At 37.2% G+C, this 21,576-nt stretch overlaps 2 protein-coding genes across 5 annotated transcripts in view; both read right to left on the reverse strand.

The window, feature by feature from the left end:
• Nucleotides 1-8,880, reverse strand: part of LOC311208973 (uncharacterized protein) — a gene marked incomplete at its 5' end in the record, with an annotated part of 42,430 nt that extends 33,550 nt beyond the window's left edge. Inside the window, 4 exons of the mRNA XM_084286023.1 lie at nucleotides 3,335-3,466; nucleotides 4,304-4,459; nucleotides 6,225-6,425; nucleotides 8,843-8,880. Coding sequence (XP_084142149.1) covers nucleotides 3,335-3,466; nucleotides 4,304-4,459; nucleotides 6,225-6,425; nucleotides 8,843-8,880 — 527 coding nt within the window. The remainder of the gene's footprint in view (nucleotides 1-3,334; nucleotides 3,467-4,303; nucleotides 4,460-6,224; nucleotides 6,426-8,842) is intronic.
• A 6,813-nt stretch (nucleotides 8,881-15,693) lies between these two features.
• Nucleotides 15,694-21,576, reverse strand: part of PDLIM5 (PDZ and LIM domain 5) — a 79,901-nt gene continuing 74,018 nt past the window's right edge. For 2 of the 4 annotated variants that reach the window (XM_084285548.1, XM_084285551.1), the window contains 4 exons: nucleotides 19,453-19,470; nucleotides 18,984-19,156; nucleotides 17,380-17,416; nucleotides 15,694-16,724 (listed from right to left, as the gene is read on the reverse strand). In XM_084285548.1, coding sequence (XP_084141674.1) covers nucleotides 16,631-16,724; nucleotides 17,380-17,416; nucleotides 18,984-19,156; nucleotides 19,453-19,470 — 322 coding nt within the window. In that variant the 3' untranslated portion in view covers nucleotides 15,694-16,630. Of the gene's footprint in view, nucleotides 16,725-17,379; nucleotides 17,417-18,983; nucleotides 19,157-19,452; nucleotides 19,471-21,456; nucleotides 21,474-21,576 lie in introns of all 4 variants that reach the window. The other 2 variants (XM_084285550.1, XM_084285549.1) reach the window with 2 other exon arrangements.

The following is a 21,576-nucleotide window of genomic DNA, read 5'->3' on the forward strand; positions in this document are numbered from 1 at the left end:
AACTCCTGCTTGTTGTCCAGAATGACCGCGTGAATCAGGAACAAGTCTCTTGGGGTCTGAGAAAGCCTGCTGACAGGAAAGATCATATAATATCTAAGAGTCTGTAAATGCTTTCTTCACATGGCCAGGAATTCTGTGAGGTTATTTTCCCTTAAGAACACTAAATCTTTTAAGACAAAAACAAGACAAGAAGAAAGGAAAAAAAAAAAAAAAAAAAAGCAAGCAAATCACTCTTGCTGGTTTCTGGCACAACCATGTGGAATGTGATAGGCTTTATTCTGCTTTATGGCTTCTAAAACCAAAATAGTTTAACAAACAAGTAAGATTTCCCTGGTATTAAATATTGCTTCCTGTTGGTTATCTATTCATCCCAATCAAGCATTAAGCATAATCCAGAAACTTGAATAAACAACTTCTAAAATACACACGCACAAAAATTAGAAGATCAGAAAAAGCCAGGCATGAAAACAGTGATAAAACCATATGAATGGGGGAACACATACACTTTTATTGCAAGGACTATCTGGTGCAACAATAAAGAAACAGAAGACAAGAAATACTAAGTGCTGAACTTGTTCCTATCCCTCTGGAAACCCACAGTCTCATTCAATTTTTAAAATTGATGTTCAGATCTTATGCTAGCCCAATAGTGTTCCAGTAACTTGCAAGAAAGTGCAAAATAGAGTAAGACGAGGGAAAGTCACGTGGGTGAAAGTATTTCCATACTGAGCTGCAGTAAGGACATATGCAACTCTTACATAAGCAGTGGTCTGCACAGAAACAATTCAAAACTTCTTTCAGACTAAATATTTTCAGAGTCAACCCTGGTGATTATCTCACAAGACCAGGCTACTCTTGTTTTCAAGTAATTCTACATGGCTTTGTGTCAGGTATGTAAAGCAAAAGTCATGTCTATGCCCATTTCTGCTAATGTCTCCCAAAACTTGAGTTTTGCCACATGGTTTAATTTTAAGCAAGACCTCCAGTTCTTGGAAATGCAGTGTATTAAATACATTTATTTTGCTTTATATATGTATGTAAAAAAAAAAAAAAAAAAAAAAAAAAAAGGAAAATAAAAAAACACAGAACTATAAAACTTAAGGCTCTGTTGCCAACAGGATGAACTTAAATTAGTGAAAGATTGCATGCCTATGCTATACAAAAACAAAACAAACAAAAAAACATTTCTGAGGAATCTAGGAGAAGAAGAAAATGTGTGGATATTCGACACTACTTCAAGCCAGTTAATGAGTGATATTGCATCAGTCAGGAAAAAAAAAAAAAAAGTTTTCTGTCAGCTACCCAGTACAGCAAAGTTTAAGACAACAAGCTTTTTGAAATAGAGATGGTCAAGTGAAAGGTATGAAATAGAAATACTTCCAAAGAAACTCTACTGCAGAACAAGACCTAAGCCCTGCTTTTGCTGTAGTTGCAACCATCTTGAGTTTTTCCCTGAAGATAATGCAAACAAAACACTGCTACCTCAGGTAAATTACCCTTTCATGTAAGGTATTTTAACAAAGAGATGGAAAACACAAAATGTGAAGTTGTTTAAGCTTATTTACTTGGCTGTCTTGGTTGTGCCAGTTGTTTTGAACAAGTTAGCATATGTTGTCCCAAGTTGTAACAAGTTATGTTATGTCATACCCTCATCTCTTTATGGACATACGATTTCAGCTCTATTTCCTTACCAGCTATTTCGTTGTGGGATGAAGTGAGCTGCTGTTTAAAATATTTTTCAGCATTGTTATTTTTTCTCCTTCTGACATAATTGATTGGTTTTGATTGCTATGTGTTGAACTTACAGGAGAATATGTACTTATTGACAATGAACTGTGAGCAAAATTTTTCTTTTATCTCTAATTTTGGTACATGTTTCTCAATCTATACAGTGAGTTTGTGCTCCTTTTCTCACTGGGATGAGGCAGCACAAAGCCTCGTTTCTACAGCTCCATCTACTGGCAACCTCTTCTTCCTTACATGCACTGGCAGTTCAAGTTGATAAAAAGTAAAGTAGAAATTGTCACCCCAGTATGTTTCTCCCTGTATCATGAGCAAAAGATGCATAAACATAAAGACAGCTTCAGAGTCAGCAAGGCAAATGCTTACATTCTTGTAACAATCTAACTTCATTTGCAGCTTATGCCACAAACTCTGCACATCAGTGAGTGAAGGAAAAAAGGAAAATCAGAGAATTTGTTTTCACTGCCATTATTTTCCTTACTAAAATATCAGCAAACAAAGAGCATAGCTAGACTGAAGTTGTGCTGGCAGCATGTCCTGGACTTTACCAGTGGTACACAGATATCAGAATTGCTACAGAAGATTTCCCTTTGGATGCAAGAACACACACACACGACAAGAAAAAAAAAAAAAAAAAAAAAAAGATAAAAGGAAAGATGATCTGTGATCACCATTTTCCTCCCTGAAGTCAGAGCTGCTTTAGCCTTTTCTAGTGACTCAGGTCACCCTGCAAGCCATAAAACAGGAGGCAAAGAACTAACACGTGACTTTTTTTTCTTTTCTTTTTACATCAAGTGGATCTCAGCTCTATCTTTAATTGGGCTTTATCTCCTTAAGGGTATTATTCTTGTGAAAATGCAAGTACATGAAAATACACAGATTATTTCTTCCCTAGCACAACTTACTATGTACTGTCCTTTAAAATACGCCCAAAGTTTCTCTCCTTTGAGGCTGAAGTCAATTACATAAAAGCAGCTTTTCACAGGAGGTAGTGTTAACATAGCTGCAGTCAGGAAACAAGAAGTCCTGTGCACTGAAAAGAATCAATGTTGGAACAAAGAGTCTAGACAGCAAACAATTTTTTAAAACACTTATTTGCTGCACCACATGCCAGTTATTTGATTTCATACATTAAAAATGGGCTTTGAAAAATAGCAGCTTTTTGTTCCAGGAGCACCCTCACAGCCTAACACACGGCTTGCTTGCTCAAAGAACTGTTGCAAATAATTCATCTGGGTAGAGGTTTTGAGCCAGAATATCTTGTTTCTTCTCCAGTCAGCTATTTGGAGTGACAGTGCCTCCCCTGTGAGCTTCTGAATGCAACACAAACAGCATCGTGCATCTCAGAAGTGCACTAGATGCCTGCTTTGCTTAGTAGGGTGGATTTGCACAAACAGCACCGGCAGGACCAAGGTGCAGATTAGTTCTGCAAAGAGGTGAAACCAACAGGATTCGGGATCAAGGGACATCGTGCCAAAAACCACAACAAGCAGACTGCTGAAAACATGCAGACGATAGAAACAGGCTTTGAAGGAGAAGCCGGTTTCTTGCGAGTCCTCGGTGCCAACCTTGTGCAGCACTCAGACAATACCTTTTGCTCTTTTGCAGCTCCAGAGCACTTGTTGACTTCCTGGAGGGCCCAATGGCTTGCAGAGGAGGTTTAGTGACAGGGGTGATGAGCAGGGCATCCAAGAGCGAACGGTAGACACTAGGTTCAGAGAGTCTGACAAGCATTTAAAAAGACCGTGTAAACAAACCAGACAACTGAACAGAGTTCAAGTTGGCTGGGACTAACTGAAAGCCCAAAAAAATGAAAAGTTCTACAAATTCTGTAGCAGTATGGATAAACTGAACCTCGAAGGACTGACTTAGAAATGCCATCTAAAGCGGTCTCCAAAGTGGCATGTACACATCCTGATGTGCCCAAAAATCCCGCTGCAGTGTGAAAAGCATATATATTTTTACCATTAAAAAAAATGTGTTTATTTAATCTTTTTCTCACCTTTTCTAATTTCTGCTTTTGTGTATGTTTTATAGTGTATATAAATTATATGCATGAACTACTTTACTAATATTTTAGGAAGTAATAAATACACGTATTGGGAGTGCACATTCAAAATTATTTATTTTTTTTAAATGATTGAGGTGCACAACCAACAACATTGAGACCACTGGTCTTAATAATCCCTTACAAAGAGTAATATACTAAAGATTTAGATGCAACTCTCTCTACTCTCTTCAGCATCCAGAAGTTATTTAAAGATGCAGATTATTCTTTGGCACCCATATCACTTAACTGTTATTTTCAATTAGTTTACTGACTGAACCGTATCGTGGGTATCACGAGGATCAGAGAAGCAGAATTACTCACCAAGGTTCAGAGCAGCAGTTTGGAGCTAAGCTAAAACGACATGGGAGCCTTGGACATATTCTAATGAGTTGCCACCATGCTATTGTGAAAGAGCTGATTTTGCAATCCTGCCAAGGAGCAATTATTCTTGTCTGAGCTTGAATTTTCTTAAACTAATTTGTAAAATGTTCCATTAAAGTTGATGTCTACCTGGCCCGGACAGCAATGGCAGCAGACACAGCAGCAGCAGCCATGCTCTTAATTTTTGATCTCTGCTTGAAAGGAGAAAAAACGGGAACAGGAGCAGGTCCAGGCTTGGGCAGACTTCCCAAAGGACTTCCCAGCAGTACTGTTCTAGCACACAAACTTTGAACCAACAGAGAACACAGAGAAAGCAGAAAAGATTGACAGAGTACAATACTAGACTTCACTAACCACCATAAAGTAATGCTATTGTAGGTTCCCAGCTCACAGAGATGTCAGGGCAACATATTAGCCCCCTGAACACTAACACAGAAAGAAACAATTCTGATTTTACCTACAAATAAAACTTTCCATTCACCAAGTCAGTGATCAGCATCTATCAGCCTTCAAAGTGCTCATCCCAGACTCTCTCTCACCCCTGGGTTGTTCCCACTGAACCCTCTGCCCATGACTGATGGCCCATGTGGACCTAACTCATTCTCCACAGTACTGACAGAAGGAGGCCTGAAAGTAAGTTACCTCCCCCTGCTTTTTCAGAATAAATAATAAACACCAAAAACTTTGCAATATTTGCTGATACAACTTCAGCAGGTATATTTTTAGCCACCTTTTCAAAATTCAGCATGTTCTTCATGCCCTTTTGCATTTCCCCTAATTATTACCTAAATGGGAAGGAATATGAAGAGGCAAAAGCCATGAAAAAATGTGCTCGCTCCAAAGTCATCTCTACAATACTGAATCCATAACCCCACCTCTATCTTAAAATGTTAAGACAATGTCCACACAATTACTGTGTATTTTTCAATCACTTCAGAAATGAACAAAAAAACCTCCAAACAATGCCATTCGTACATTGCTGCTTGGATTTACATGCAGAAATTCTGCCTGAAAACCTTGCTTACACCTATGCAGTCTGCTGTACCCATACTTTGAAAGATTTACCTTGAATGACTTATGGATGATTTAGACTGACAGCTTGAAATTTTACTGAAAGAACTTGTTTCACAAGTAGAGATAGATGCATCATGCCTGCCCAAAAGCAGTAAGAGAAAAAAAAAGTCATTAATCGAACACTTATTAGGCCTTCGGCAATGGTAGCTAAAGCTCAAGAGGAGTTCATTTAAGGATTTTTAAAAGCCCTCCTTAGCCATAAAAAAAAAAAGAACAGGTATAGTTTAATATCAGTGATAATTAATTACTAGCATGCCAATCTGCATGTTAGAAAGACTCAACAAATGGATTCTTAAAACTAAATGAACCCAGATCCCCAGATCCCCATTCTTGTACCCAATGCCCACTCCAATAAGGACTTATTTTTCTACCCTCCCTCTTTTTTTTTCTTTTTTTTTTTTTTTTTTTGGAGGGGTGGAGGTGATGGGAGCTATCTTTCCCTATTGGTAACTGGTAAGAATAATTAATGTCCTGTCACTTTACAAGTTAACACTTATACTCTTCTCCAGAAACTCCAGCCTACTGGTCAATTCAAAAATTGCCTATTATAACAAGGGTGACAAACCTCTGAAAGGCATGTAAATAAAATGCTTAACATCAAAGAACCGTATATTACTTGCACTGTCCTACACCTTCCCCCAAAATCTTATTTCACCTTTTCCTTCCATACTTCAATACCACATATTCAATTCATGTCATCAAATTTCTTCAGCAAAGTCACCTTCCTATCAAATCTCCTACCCATGATTTTAGTTTCTCCATCTCTATCTAAAGGCCACTATGATTTCTGAAGTACTTTTCTAAATTTTGTCTAATAGCTACTCTAGTTGCAAATTGTTATGCTAATTTCCAGAGCAGCATGAGGGTCAAGAGATGCCTGTGAACTGCTCCACCTTGACATCAAAAAAAAATCAGGTGAAACCATAAGTAAAAATAGAGTTTCAATTGTGCCTTTTTGTGGTGGGTATCCTTGTACCTGGCAGGGTGGGGAGGCTCCATAATAGTTGCTTCCACAGACGGGGCTGCAAAAGGTGGCTGCACAGCTGCAGGGGTGGGCAGAGGGGGCTCCGGGGTCTGCGTGGCCACACTGCACTTTGCAGGGAGCGGAGGCTCTGTACCAGCTGCGCTTGGCAGAAGGATTGCTGAATCGGGAGCAGGCAACTCGGGAGTTATTCTCCTAGTTGGTTTTAGTTTGACAAGAAGTAATTGTAATGAGACTACATACTCCGAGGAAATTTCTCATCTGATATAAGAATACCATACAGCAATGGACAACTCCTTCTAGCTGGTCTTCTTGTGACTTTGATAATGAGAATAAGCAAGTAGCTCTTGAGGGCTTTCTTTTTCTTCCCTAGGAACCAAACATCCACCCTCCAGGAATTAGACCATTCTGAAATGGATTCTTCGGGCCATTTTTTAGAGCTGAAGCTTGAGAGCTTAAAACTAGCCTTGCTTAACCTCAAAAACAAACTATTAGGGTAGCTCAAATTAATTATTCTAAAAATATACAATATACTTGAATGAGAACACAAGTATATTAACAACTCTACCTAGCATAAGCAGATCACACTTTAGACACTGTGGCTACTTGGATTCAGGTATTTAAAACCTGACCAATTGTAGGGGGATGAGATACACACTTGGGTCAGGTTTCCAAAGGATTCTCAAACAAAAGTTTTCTTAAGTCCAAGAAAGCAGAAAGAAAATAAGCATTCACTGAGCAATATTTCCCCCTGTATTTTACTTCTTCTTGCTTGTAACCAAAGACAACCATAAAGGATCTGGTGGTTTCCATTTGGGTAGCCTGGAACATCCTGTTCTCCCCAGCCTGACATTGTTTTCCAACTAAATGAGCAGCTCTTGTCTTTTCAAGGTTCCCTTTTGTATTATGACTCTGATGAGGCAATCTGTTTAGGAAAATTGATGAAGATGTCAAATCTGCCAAAAAGGAGATCTGTCTGACTTTAGGAAAGTATGGCAGCAGTTAAAACAATTCACAACAAAACAGGGGTTTTCAGAAAATCCGGCCTTTTCTGGAGTTGCCCTCAGGTCATCTATAACTCCATAAAACATATTTGTGAAGCTTTGTAAGTCATAAAAAGGGGCTTGAAGTAGGCAAGGAGAAGAGGAATGAATCACACCGGGTATGTGCTCTAAAGGGAAAGCAAGCAGACAGCAAGCCAACTCCACATCTTATTCAGACATACAAACTCATTGTACTCCCATTTTTGACTTGCTTTGGCAGCAGTGAGAAAAGGAGTAAGACTCTCTTGGAGACTACAGTTTTGGCAAAGAATATGCTTGGCTGTCTGCTAATCAGAAGGTACACAACAAAAATCTGGATTGATACTTACTATTTAAAACTAACTATTTGCTTTTATGACTATTGGGAATAATTTCATTAATGAAATGATAGAAGTAGATCTGTAAGCCTGTAAAAAGCATTTATATAATAGAGTAGTCTAAAGACTTGTTGGCACTAGATCTGCTTTGTAATAGTTTTATTCCTCAGGAAGTGCCAGATTCTGTGGTTTACAGAGTCTGAAGTTGCCAGGATGACTATTTAAGGTGACTTTTTGAAACTTCCTGGAAAGGCTGTAATTGATCCTAAATATTTCACTGTTGTTAAGCTTATAGGGGGATAATACGTATATGAAATTGAGTAATAATTCACTATAAATTATAGTAATTGACTATATTGCCATATGACCAGTTTAAGCTTTCGCTAAAGAAATAAAATGACAATTAAAAAAAAAAAAGGTATTATGCTCTATATGATGGAGTCTGCCATATAAGCAGTAAGCCAAGCTTTAAGCCAGTAATGAAATCCAGATCATACATTTTGCAGCTTGGTGGTTCAGTAGTGGGTGGTACGAATCACAGAGCTTCAGCCAAGAAAAGATGGAGCCCATTAGGAAAATAATCATCTATGCCAGTCATTGAGAGTGAATGTGGGGCTTTAGTGGCAAAAGCGATTCGGCTGGCCTTTGGATGGCCCATACCTTCATTATTTAAAATCTGACATGGTACCCAGCAAATAGTCCCTATTGATTTCTGATAGTTGCCATTTTATACAACACAGGATTTTTGGAGATCAGCTTTGGATGTACTCCCAACCCTAAGGAGTGCTGTAAGCAGTAATACCAGCTCAATAACAAAACATAAAGACCAAAAATATTTCCTATACAAATGGCCTCTCATCTGAGGAGAGAAACAAAATTATATATAGCTTTGACCGGATCACGCAATTTATGTAATTATGTTCTCCTTCCCACACTCTATGCTAATCCTTCCTTCTCCAGTTCTGCAGAAGCTGCTCGGATTTCTGCCCATCTTGAGTAGGAAATACTCCTATACTTTTTTTTACTGCTTGAACAGATATGTTGGCTCTCATTCTGAACCACCTTTTCAGATTAGTTTCAGCTACAATAATTTTGCCTCAAATCAGTATGTTAACCACTGTACGGTTATCAATCTCCTCTTTAATATCACATGTGATATTTGAAATGAATTTGCACTAGGAGAGAAAGCAGGAGAAAAACAAACAAAAAAAAACAAACAACAAAAAAAAAAACTGTCTCAATATCTTCTAACTGTGGCTGTACCACACTATGGTGAGGAACAAGCTGCATAGCGCCTAACGCATCAGTAGGTTGCTTCTAACAGGGGCTGCCAAATATAAATGTAATTAAATATTTTTAAAAGGTACATTGATAAAATAAATTCTGATATTTCAAAAACTGTGGCCAGTAACAATCTTTGTAACATAGCAGAATCTACTGAATACAAATTCTGAAATGATAATTGTGTTGCCTCGAGCAGAAGTAATCCAAACATCTGCTCCAAGGAGAGCACTGGCAGCCAGGTGATACAGCACAAAACACTAGTCCCACGCAGTCCTTCCCGGCACATTTCAGAAAGCTTTCCAAAAGATTCATTTTGTAAAAAGCTGGTCATCTCTATCTCTGTCAAGAGACAGAAAGACTATCTATATGTGTATCCTGCCATCCCCTCCAGTGTTGTTTTTTTTTTTTTGTTTGTTTGTCTGTTTTTTTCTCAGCGCACAGTAATTGAATGAAAATGTTGATATAAACCTGCCTTAAGATACATTCAAAGCGTACCTAGCTTAAGGAGGGGAAAAAATAGAAAGAAAGAGAAGATTCACATCTTGCTTAAAGCAGTTTGAAAACTTAGCCGTATAATGCATTTGAAAAATGTGGGGGGAAAAAAATCAATGAGAAAGAATATCATGCTAAACTACTTCTGTATTCCAAAACCAAAACCAAATGTCAGAATTAATTTGTTTTATAAGAGCCTCACATAGGCACACAAGCACTATACCTTGAGTCTGACTGGTCTGCGAAGGAGAATATCCATGTGAGAATTCAGTAAGATAAGAGGAAGCCAGGCTACAAAGGAAGTCCCTTCCAGATTCCTCTACACACCTGTGATATAAGCTATACACAGAAGTCTTTCTGTAAATAACCTTCCACAAATCCTCCACACCTTCAAATAAATTCCACCTTCTCCATCATCTTTGAATGACTATAACAAAGAAATAAAATGAAACAAGAGATGAAACTGAGGCAAAGAACAGTATTTTAATTTCCAGATAAAACAAGAGTCTTGAACAAAGCAGATGGATGGAGAGGGATGGAATTATTCTTTCCCAGTTTTCCATGGTTCAAGCTGCTTGCTTGCTAAATTAATCTATAATAAACTTGTAGCCACAGGTCCAGAAAGACAGGAGACTTTAATTTACTCTCCCTGGACACAGGATCCAGAGCTGGGATTTGGAAAGAACTGGAACTTAGGAAAGATTTGGAACTAAGAACTTCTCAGTACTCAGAAGATGGTATTTGTGCCAGTACCTGCAAGGCATCTGCAGTTCCGTATGTGTCATCACACTAGATTTTCACTGGTAGAGATGAAAATCGATTACTGAAATTGCTTTTTATTTCTTCCCTCTAGGGACTGCATTTCATTAGCAAAGAACAGAAGTATTCAGGAGAAGGCACAATGCTTGCTCAGACACACAGAAGCCTTATTTTCTCAGTTCCCATTTCTCTTGCAGGTGCACTTCGGTCAGACACCAAGGGAGCACAACCTGCACTGTAGGCCCAGGTAGAGCTGAAGGTGGAAAACATTTGTGAAATAAAACAAGGAGTTTTCTGTTTGTTATCAAGCACAACTGCTGAAAAGTAGGAAATTCCCCAAGAAAGTTAAATTTACTGGAAATACGCTTTTGTTTGTTGCAGTTACTGTGAACTATTTAGGGAACTAAGCTGCCCCCTGGTGTCCTGCAAATGACCATGCTATCTGCTACTCGAGCTGTTCCTGTGCCTACCCTGACATACTGATATCTTGTGATGAAGTTGAAGTCTTCCCAAACCAGTTACACAAATAATGAAATTCTGATAACGCCAAATGTATCAAATTGAGTGTCTCTGAAAGTGAACTCTGCTCTCTGGGGAAGTGAAGAGCATGGCAACAACCTACTAGACAATCTATCCTGGGCAAAGAAAACCCTCAAAACTCCAAAACCATCCTATATTACCTTGTCAGTCACACCACAGATGAAGAACTTACCCAACTGGAGAGACTTCTTGTGCTAACACAGTACTCTTAGGTTACCACTGCAAGCAGTCCTGTCATGCCTTATAAACTGCAAGGACAAGAATATCTGACCTAGCTTGATACATCACTTTCCTGAGCAGGATCACAGAGATTCAGGTTGATGTCTAGAATTTAAATGACCATGCCATCATCCTGATTACTGTCTTCTGTTTGTCTGTGAAACAGTTACTCTGGATATGGTTTAATACTTTTGATTTGAAGCCGCATCTCTATGGCCAGTCAAGAAGGCAGAAGACCCTGGACCAGATGAATCCTTACATTAACGGGCAGTTTTTAAAAGGGTAAAAGTAATCAAGACTGCTTACAAGGGGTAACATCCATGAGTGTGAGTGTGTCTATGTGTCTGCCTGTCAAGACTTGCAGGTGAATGTTAATGAAGTCAGTGCTGGGGTCCCTGATGAAGCTACCAGCCCTTCATCATTCCCAAGGATGGGAATAAAGTGTGCAAAATGTCAATCTGGGGGATCAAATGTGAAAAAAAAAGGTGCTAGTCCTCCTCCCAAAAGTCCTCTTTTCACCATTGCTAAGTCCACCTGTACTCTGACAATCACCTAGCACAAGAATAAGTGCAAATGCGGTTAAGCAGAAGTTCTTCATTAAGAGGATCTTAAACATTGCACTGGAAGTAAAAGACAGGAAACAGCACTTAGTGCAACCCACCCTACGATAAAACATCTTTTCTAGTTGTTAAAGATTTCTCTTCTCTCATTCCCACAAAGGAAGAAAAAGAATACAATCTTTTTTTTTTTTCTTTTTAAGCAGCAGCTTTGTTTAGTATTAGAACTTTGTGTTTGTGTGTGAATGAACATAAGCTATCTGAAAAGAAAAATAAATAAATAAATAAAAATCCCTCCTGAACTGTGACACAGAATCTGTCAAAAAATGTTATTTAATTTCAATTATAGTGTTAAAAAAATTCACTGTCACAGCCTTACACCCAAAGATGACCTCCAAAACATCAGGTTTCACTGCCAGTGAATCTATCCAAAGCCAGTGTTGGGATATTTTCCAAATAACTTTGTTTTCTTTGATGGCATCATAGTACAGTACAGTGTTATGAAAAACATCATCCTCCTTAAAAAAATATACTACTTTTAAAGGCACTTTTCTGTATGTTAGAAAAATATAAACAACACTGAATTACTTGTGAGTTGAGCAAACCATTATGCCCCTCAGGAGATGAAAGGGACTCTACTGACAACATATCGATATGCACTACGTTTTTTTTTTTTTTTTTTTTTTTTTTTAATGGATCTCCATGAAACTGTTTATGAATCTGCTCAGCTTTATTTTACTGCTCTTCACCATCCTCTTTCTGCCATTATCAGGAATATCCCTAATGAACACAACATTAATAAGCCTTTTTTAAGTGAATGACAGACAACCCTCTCTCCCCTAAGATAACAAAATCTGGGCTAGAGCAGTAAGTATATAGACAGATCACAACTGAATGGAAACCACCTCTGAATAATTTACCTCCCCGAAGATGTTGCAGCAACATGTTCAGCAGGTCTGGGAGAGGGGGCACTGCAATGGGAGGACTCTGCTATCGGCAGAAAAGCAGCTGCAGATTCTGGTCTAGCACTGTTTTCACTCCATTCACAGTAACAAAACACACAAAGAGATTTTTAATCCATACTGAAACAGTATGCTGGACAGAAAACATTGTACTCAAAAACATAAGTGAATTGTAAAAAACTGCCGTTTATAGCAAAATACAAACGGGACAAAATGAGGAACAATATTCCTGAGATGTGTCACACTTTTAGTGAAGGTTGGAAAATGTCCTGCTTCTTATAAACTCAGAAAACCAAGCAGTATTTTACATTGACAAATATAAAAAATGCGTATTTGGTATTGTACTATGTGATGGAAACCTTTTAGGAAATACCGGAAAAGAAAGAGCCACAAGTGATGATGGGATTTCACTCCTTGAATTTTTATATATGTTTTGCTGCAACTTTTTTAGGATGTTAGTTTTGTGAAGGTTAGAGAATATATTACTTAATATTTTTTAATATATGTGTGCTTTTTTTTTTCCAGTTTGGACAAGAAAATAATCTAAAACATATTGCACTAAAGGCTCACTACTTGAAGAAAAGCACCCACCAGAAATCTCACTGCAATACACAGAAGTAAAAGTGAACTACAAGGTAGAGAGGAGTTATGAGCACAAGTTTTGAGCAGACTAAGTCACATAAGTCAGGTTTATTTTTTATTTAAATTAGCATGCAGAATTATGAATTTTAATAAAGCAGAGACCCGTATTAAGTGCCAAGAATTAATGAACAGATGATTTAGGAAAGACCAGTTAGCAGACCTCATAGGTGATAAAGGTGTAGATGGAAATTCTGGTACAGATGGGATCTCCAAAGCCTGAGTAGCTACGGAGTTTTTACTCAGATTAGTAGAAATATCCTGGGCTCCTGCTCCATTATGCAGATCTGCAGGTATGCTTTACAAGTATTTATAACACAAAGGGAAAAGTAAAAGAATCACATGATTTATGACAGGTTATTTCAGTACTGACCAAGAGTAGGACAAATATTTTCCAGTGGCTGTGGATTAGCTAAACTATAGATCTGGAAAAACCCAGACACATCTTCACTCAGAATAGTGAGCTGACTTTACGTTTTAAGGCCAAAAAACAAACCTGTGGCTCAAAATTAGATTGTTAAAGGTGAACATCAACATACTTTGAAATAGAGTACTGTGCAGTTAGAACTAATCAGTTCCTAAAACATGCAAATAAGCTTTACATAAAGGCCAGACTTTGCCTTTCTAAACTTTAAGTATCTTGCTTAAAAGTTGCAATTTACACATTTCACTGAGGGCTCTCTATTCCAGTTTCCTGTGCTGAAAAGAAGTAGTGGAAAAGAAAAATAATATATATATCCACATAAATATCACTAGCAGGCTGCAATTTAGGAATAAATAATAATTAAAAAAAAATCTATTTGTCTTAGACAATGCCTGAAAAGTTGTAGTATTATTAAATTGGTATATTGTCTGTAGATTACTGATGGAAATTTCTATTCCATTGTTTTTCATATTCTCTGTTCTATGTAATCACATTTAAGTTAATTCATTTATATCAAAAACAGGATTTTTCAGAATTTTTTTCAAAGATCAGACGCATACTAGGAATCAGACATGAGCTAAGGCATGTTATCCACATCCAAATGGAAAAGCAGTCCATTGTTTTGGAAACAGTAATGAAGTCCAAAATTTAATGTCAACAAGTGTTGTGCAATGGAGATACTGGGTGAAGAGATGACAACTTTACAGCAGAGAGTGAAATCCGTTTTACGCATTCATGTAACATTTTTGGGAACTAGTGTTTTGTTACTATGAATTTATATTAGGTTGCCCTTCTCAAACTATTCTCACACCCACCATAGACAGACTCCATGACTTTCTATATTTACTTTTAATTAAAACAGAGACTTGGATGCTTTGGATTATTTAGAGAGGCTTTTTCTTCCATTTTTCACCAAAGCAACTCAACCTTCAAAGGGATAAAATTACTAAGAAATATAAACATAGTGGTGTGTTAAATAGCAACATGAAGGTATTCTTATTACCTCTCATTCAGGAACACCTCCAAAATACAAAAATACTTGAAGGTTAAACCATTCTAACCACACAGAGAAAACGTCACAGAAAATCTAAGTGATAATCTTTCACAGTTTTCATTGTATTGATATTCTGTGAAACTCCTGACTTCCTTTTCATTCATAAGAAATTCTTTAAACTAAGTAGAACAATTTTCACAGTTTTACATTCTTACGTTATACAGTATTCTGTCAAATGATTATATTGTGGTATATGTGCACTTCAGAAATGCTTGGTTTTAATACACAGTACTCAGACAACTGAGTTACTTGGCAGAGAAAAATCAAGCTGATTGGCACTTCTCATCAAAACAGCCTTCAGTGAAATTATCAAAGTGAGTATTTTCAACATCTGTCCCTAAGGAGTTAAACCAAAAGTTGTGTAAGATGTGAGAAGACTTTTTCTGTCATTAGTAAAAATTTAATTTTACTTTATGATGTGCGTCGTTAAGCATCCACATCAGTGACTTGTTAGTGTGAAATAACTTGGCTATTACCTGAGCTCTCCATTTTCTGTTTGGTTTTCCCTAAAGATAAAATGACAAATACAGTAAGCTACTGTACTGTGTATCAGTATAAACAATCTGAAAAGGAAAAGCAAGCTTAAAGTGCTTTCATCAAAGGTCTCAATCCACTTCAGTTCTCACAAGTTGTGAAATAAAAAAAAAAAAAAAGGCAAAAAACACTACCCTACTATTTCTGCAGAAGTGCTTACAGTGAACGTCAGGTCTATTCACAGGACCAGTTTCATCAGAACAACATGTAGATTTGCTGCACAAGCTACAAGCCAATGGCAGCGGTTCACATTAGGTAATTACAAATGATTGGGCTTTTATGTGTGTTTCACAGTTCACCTTTGAGGTTTGAAACTTCTGTGATTCAAAAAATGTTGCAAAAGTTGGCAGTGAACTTTACTTAACTAAGTTCTTGTTTCTGCAGTCCCCCAAAAGGTCAAACATTTTATTGATTTCTGTGAATCTTGTGACAATTCTCAAAACACAAAAAAGACTTTTTTTTAACATGATCAGAAACTGTTACTTTGATATTATTGTACAGTTCAGACTGTTTCTAGCATGCAGAAGGGATGTTATTGTTCCTCTTATTACAACTTGTGAAAGTGTAATGAAATTATAGCGCTTTGCATGAGAAGACTACTCAAGGAGTCCAAGAGACTCAAAAGAAAAGAGACATCACTAATTTAAAAGCAACTTTTATTAAAATACTCTTCAAGCTTCAGAAAGCATAAATTAATGAATGTGTAGCTACTATAATACATTATTTTACAGGAGAACGATAGAGCCAGGAAGCTTTTATAAACACAAGAAATCCTAAGAGATTCACTCTGAAATAAATAAATACTACTGTCTTATCTTGCTCCTGTTAGAGGCTGTGTTAAAGCTCTTACAGGTACACGGCAACATTCTGTTTATTTCTTTCTAATTTTTTCATGATATAAACAAGTTACTATTTAAAGCAGCAGAATCTTTATACTAAGCTTGTACTGGGGTTGGCAACTGGCATTTTTATTTATTTATTTTGCTTTTTTTTTTTCATTTGATTAAAAGCAGCTTGTCACCTTGCTCTACTTTGTAAAACATTTACAACCACTCTAAAATTGATCTGCTGAAAATGTAGTGAAATCCAAGACAATTATCCTGGTAAGTACCATAGTCCGAAGTAGATGCAGACAGCCCTCTTCATCCTTTTCCCCACCCCTGAATCAAAGAAATACCATTTCTTATTCTCTTGTTCACTGTTATCTGCTTTCTAACAACCTACAGTAACTCAAACTTAGCAATGCAAGACTCCTTTAAGGCAAAAAGAACAGCAACAGCCATCTCCTCTCCCTCTCTGGGAGATTCAACCACCCAAGTTGTTCTGCATTAAATATGTATTTTTTTTGTCAACTAGTGATTAGCACAAAAACATTTTCATCTCATTTTTTATACATCAGTAGGAAAGTGTTAGAAAAGTATAGAAAAGGCTAGAAGTTCTCTCGCAGTAAGGCTAGTGAAATATATTTTTTCTTTTTTTCTTTTTTTTTTCCCTTTTTTTTTTTTTTTCTTTTTGCAAAGCAGATGGAAAAGAAGAAAAGAAGTGTTTGTATTTTGCTTTTGCAACTTGGGTAAAATCACTGGACATTAAGAACACGTGCTGAGACTTCATGGTGCCAGTCACGTAATTTTGTGTATTTGGGGCTAAAGACGTGCATGGGAACCTTTTCCCTGTGGAAAGAAGTGACAGAAGAAAAATAAGAAAGAAAGAAATAAAGGTTTATCTTAAGCAGTTTCACAAGTGAGCATGCAATCTCCATGCACTACTGATATCTATACATCTCCTTCCTGTCTTTCAAACTGTCAGATCCAGCATTAGGCAAAGTCTAACACAGTCTAAAAGTCTAAAGGAAGACTCCCACCAACTGCACAAGCTGTTAGATTTAGCCACTAGTTGGTCCCCATTTTGAACAACGCTTATCCCAAAGCAAGGAGACAGCTGACCCTAGTTCGCCATCTAGAATGGTAATATTTTCCAGCTACATCTTGAAATCTGATCCACACTCACAAGTCAAAAATGCCTGGTTAGATTTAGGAAAAGAAAACATGTTGACAAGCTGACCTCGAACAGAAAAGCAAACCAGTCCAAGTTTATGGAAAAGCTCAAACTCCTGCGCAAACATTAATACCAGACTGCACAAACAGATTTAAAAAGGCCGGTCTATGCAGAAAGAGATCTTGATTTTTACATGCTGAAGTAAAAGGCAATAAAAGAAGCAACATTTTAAAAACACCCAGACCTCACACAAATGCAAAAGTAACACACTATCAGTTATGAATTAAGACATGCAAATTATTAATGTAATAATGTAAAACATCAACTCACTTAGTCTTCTTTGCAGCTTCATGTTCTGGTTCTTTCACTGCAAGAAAACAGAAAATCTTGACTTTCTATGGCACTGTCAGCACCACCAAACACCGAGATTCTCCCCTGTGCCAAACCATTCACCCCAATAGGAAATTACAACAAGTATCGTTAGGACTCCTCAATTCTAAATATGTCCTAAGGGAAATGAGATATGTCTATAAACTTCAAGAGCCCCTTTGCCAGCACAATTGCAATTGCTGGTCTCTGTCCTGTCCCTTGGCCCACTGTCCATGTTGGCATCGACAAAGGTGTGAGAAGGGTGAAGAGGAGTGGAAGTTTGGAGGCATTTCTTTTAGACAAACATCCAGAGGGTTTATATCAGGTGACAATCCAATTATCTGTTTGATGACAGGCTATAACTGCAGACAGGATAATGTAAAATTTCAACCCTGCTGTAAGTTTGGCAAACGTACTTGCCATCATGGTCTTGTAGTAATTGCCAACATGATTAATTTATCAATACTGGATTAGAACGCAGATACGTTATTTGACATTCAGGTCTTATATTCTGCCCTTAAAACAGATTAATGAAGAGAATCCAAAGATAGATAATGATGCATTACTAGTGCAACACAGGACCACAAAGCAATCTGTTAACCGTCCAAACTCAGAATATTTTTCACCCATGTACATTAATCCTCACAGGGGAGATGTTATCAGTGGTCTCTAGTGCAATTCTGCCAGAGAACTGATATTTGATTTAATCAAATCTGCCCCCAGGGAGGGAGTCCGTTTTCTTCACTGCCTTAATTTTAGTATTAGGAAAATAATAACTTATTTTAGTATTAGCTGTAAAAAGCAGAAGAATGAAATACCCCAGTCTGAACATGACAGAGCTCCAATGTCCTGATAGCACTTCTGACAACTTTTCCAGTGTTATAGATCACTGACAATAAATCACAACTGGGAGCATAACATGAAATTAAAGTTTCATCATAAAACTATATGACTGGGAAAGACCACCTCTGCATTTTCAGTTCCAGTCCATAGGACATGTAGTTGTAACATATCATAAACAAAGAATGGAAATAAACTGAGGAGCTATGGATTTGTGCTCCTGACTGGTTAAAATCACTGCAGATTTTACACCTTTCTATGACCATCAAAGATTTTCTAAATGCCTGAAAAAGCCTTATTTTTTCTTTGCACTTTCTGAGGCATTAAATTTGAACAGAAGTGTTGCCATTTTGGTGATGCTGGGGGGGTGGGGGGGGGAAGAAATAACTACATATCTGCCAACTTCTTTAGGAGTAAAGGCTATTTTTTAGGTTTATTTAGAACATTAAAATCCCAGTCAAACAGGAATAATGTCCAGTAATGTATATGTCCTGAGGCATTTAGCAATTGCAGGAGTTTTATAAAAATATTTTCCTACTACAGTCTTCTGAAACTGTTTTCCTCTTAAAGCTCACCAAAATTCTCCCTACTGGATTTATTATCCATGAGGTGAAATGTAATACATGTGACTGAATGGGTTTATTATTTCCCCTCCCCATTAGCTTTTAAAAACACCTATCAGCCCAAGGCCATTACTTTTATTTCTTTAGCATCAAACTACTCACTGTGATCAGTGCCGGTGATTTGGGCAAGGATGCGGAAGGAGCGTGACTGGGTGGTGCCTGTCCGGGGATGCCAGTCCTCAGTGTCTTCGATCAGTCGCTTCTTGCTGGCATCGCTGTGAGTAGGGGTGTGGTAGAACTCTGTGTAGGTATCCACAATGTGCTTCCGTGGGGGGCTGCATCAAAGAAAGAGGAGAATAGTGAGCTAAAAACTTCACAAATATCTAGTTTAGGGTAACTACACGGACATTGTCAGATATGTGGCTTTTCACAGTGATTAAAGGCAGCTTCTGAGTTTGGATACAGCAGTGAGCTCTACAAGCACATGTGAATGCAGGCTCAGTTCTCTGAACCAAATACAGTTTAATAATCACTCTAATCCAACTAGAATATTTTTATTTGTTTCACTACTGGAACATTTAAAACAGTAAAAATCAGTATTATCAAGACATGTACATATTTAAACATTTACCGTTTGGGTGGGATTTTCCTTGGAGATGACAGAATAAGACAGCAAGAGAAAGTTTTCCCAGTGTAAACAGGAAAAAGAGAAAAAGAAAACAAGAAATAAAGTAAGAAGTTTGAAACAAAAGTACAGCTAATTATTCTATTGGACTGATTTAATGGGAAAGGACACTGAAACCCAACAAACTGTGATATTCTCATTCTGCTACCAAAACCTCGGTACAGGGCTCCCAGTCTTTAATTTGAATTTAACCTACAGTGAGTACCTTACAGAAATAAGAAGGGACTTTGTTTTGATAAAACAGTGCAGTCAATTAGGATCTGGTTAAGTGCCTTGGACAAATTCTCCCCTCCGTTCACAGGAGGCAAAGCACTAGGTATGTGCAAGGTCACCCAGTACATGCAAAGTTTTTTGCAATTGGTACGACCGGGGATGGAGCTGTGTATTTTGAAAATGTAGCTAGCGATGCTCTAGAGCATAACATGAAGCTATCGATGTTCTCTGAAAGTCAAACAAGTAGGGTGTTGATTTCATCTGGAATTTTTCTCCTCAATAACCTACATGCTATTATCAGTCCCTAGTTTAGCAGACCTATGAAAACAGAGGATTTTGAAGCTTTACTTGAAGTAAATGATCTAAAGAACAAGTAAAGACACTGATCAATTAAAGGAAAGAACCCAAGACTCCTACTAATGTATTCCTAAATTCTGTATTAGTTATCTCAAAACATTTATCCTTCAGGCCCTCTGTATGTGCATTTATTTTTACAAAGTCTACAGGAGATAACTTGTACAAAACTAGCTCCTAGGAAAAGATAATTCTATGAAAAAGAAAACTTTTAAAAGTCAACTTCTATTTTTGCCACTACTTCCTCACTGCTTTTTTAATGGCCAAAGTGTTTCTAGTAAAGAAAGGTGGAATATATGAATGAGAATGTTGTACATTATTGTCAACAAGAAAGAATTAGTCCCATTCAATGGAATGCATTAATAAATACTTAAAAGAATACTCGACACTTGAATGATATGAAAGCTATCATTCAAAATTAAAGCAAAGATTGGATTTACACACAATATTAGTGAAGTAAATGTACTTATCCAGGAAGGAGGGGGATAGAAACAATAGTGGTATTTCCAGGACAGAGTAAAAGAAATCCAAAGAAAATGAAGTAAAGCAACAACACAGTTAATAGCAAGAATAAAATCTGAAAATGAAAGCAGTCATTAAAGATGTAGAGTTACATGGAAATGTAATTATTTACATGCAGATGACTGCATTCTAGCAACTACCACAGTGAAATAAGTAGTCTTTCACAGTTGATGATAGTGGTATCAAACAAAATATCCTGCTGATTTCTCTCCCCTCGCTTTCTTTTTGCGGATCCTCCACCGCTTCCTTTTTTAAAGGCTTGATGGTAATGAGTCACTAAGGCACGAGGTGGTGCCAGAGACAAAGGAATATTCAATGAGACCGGCTTAGTCTTGACTCACTCTTGAGGCAAGAGCAGAAATGACAAGCCAGTAAAATCTCATAAAATCACAAAATACAGATCGCATAAATTATAATGTACAGATGTTGCTATTATTTTTGTTGTACGAATTCAACATCTGGCCCTTCATTCCATACTCCTCAAGACATTTTTCCTTTTATACTGTATTTCACCATTTACTAGTTGTATTGCCAACACCAATTAGCCATAGGTGCAGCAAGAATTTACCAATACACACAAACACCACACGAATGTTTTCTGGAATTATAATTTAAAAAAAAAAAAAAAATGCTGCAAAGTTTAACACGGTGAAAAGCAAAATCACATCATCTTCAATGCAGACAAAACCATTAGCTACACTGAGAAGTTACTAAAAAAGCTGAAGCTGTTTTGCAAAATTTAAATATAAAACCCTGTAAGAGCTTTATATAACATAGTTTTGTTTGCAAAACAATAATACATGCTGGTTATTCCAACAAGAAAAACGACCATAATTCAACTCCAGTGCTGTTGATACTAACTTCGTCACTGTTGTTATCTGCAAGGGAAAAAAGGTTTTCATTCATTAATACATTTTTTGCTTCTTGAAATATTTATTATAGGATCTTCCAAATCCAAGCTCTGGCAAAGCCATATATACA

This window comes from Netta rufina (assembly GCF_964035555.1).
Source record: "Netta rufina genome assembly, chromosome: 4".
Classification (NCBI taxonomy): domain Eukaryota; kingdom Metazoa; phylum Chordata; class Aves; order Anseriformes; family Anatidae; genus Netta; species Netta rufina.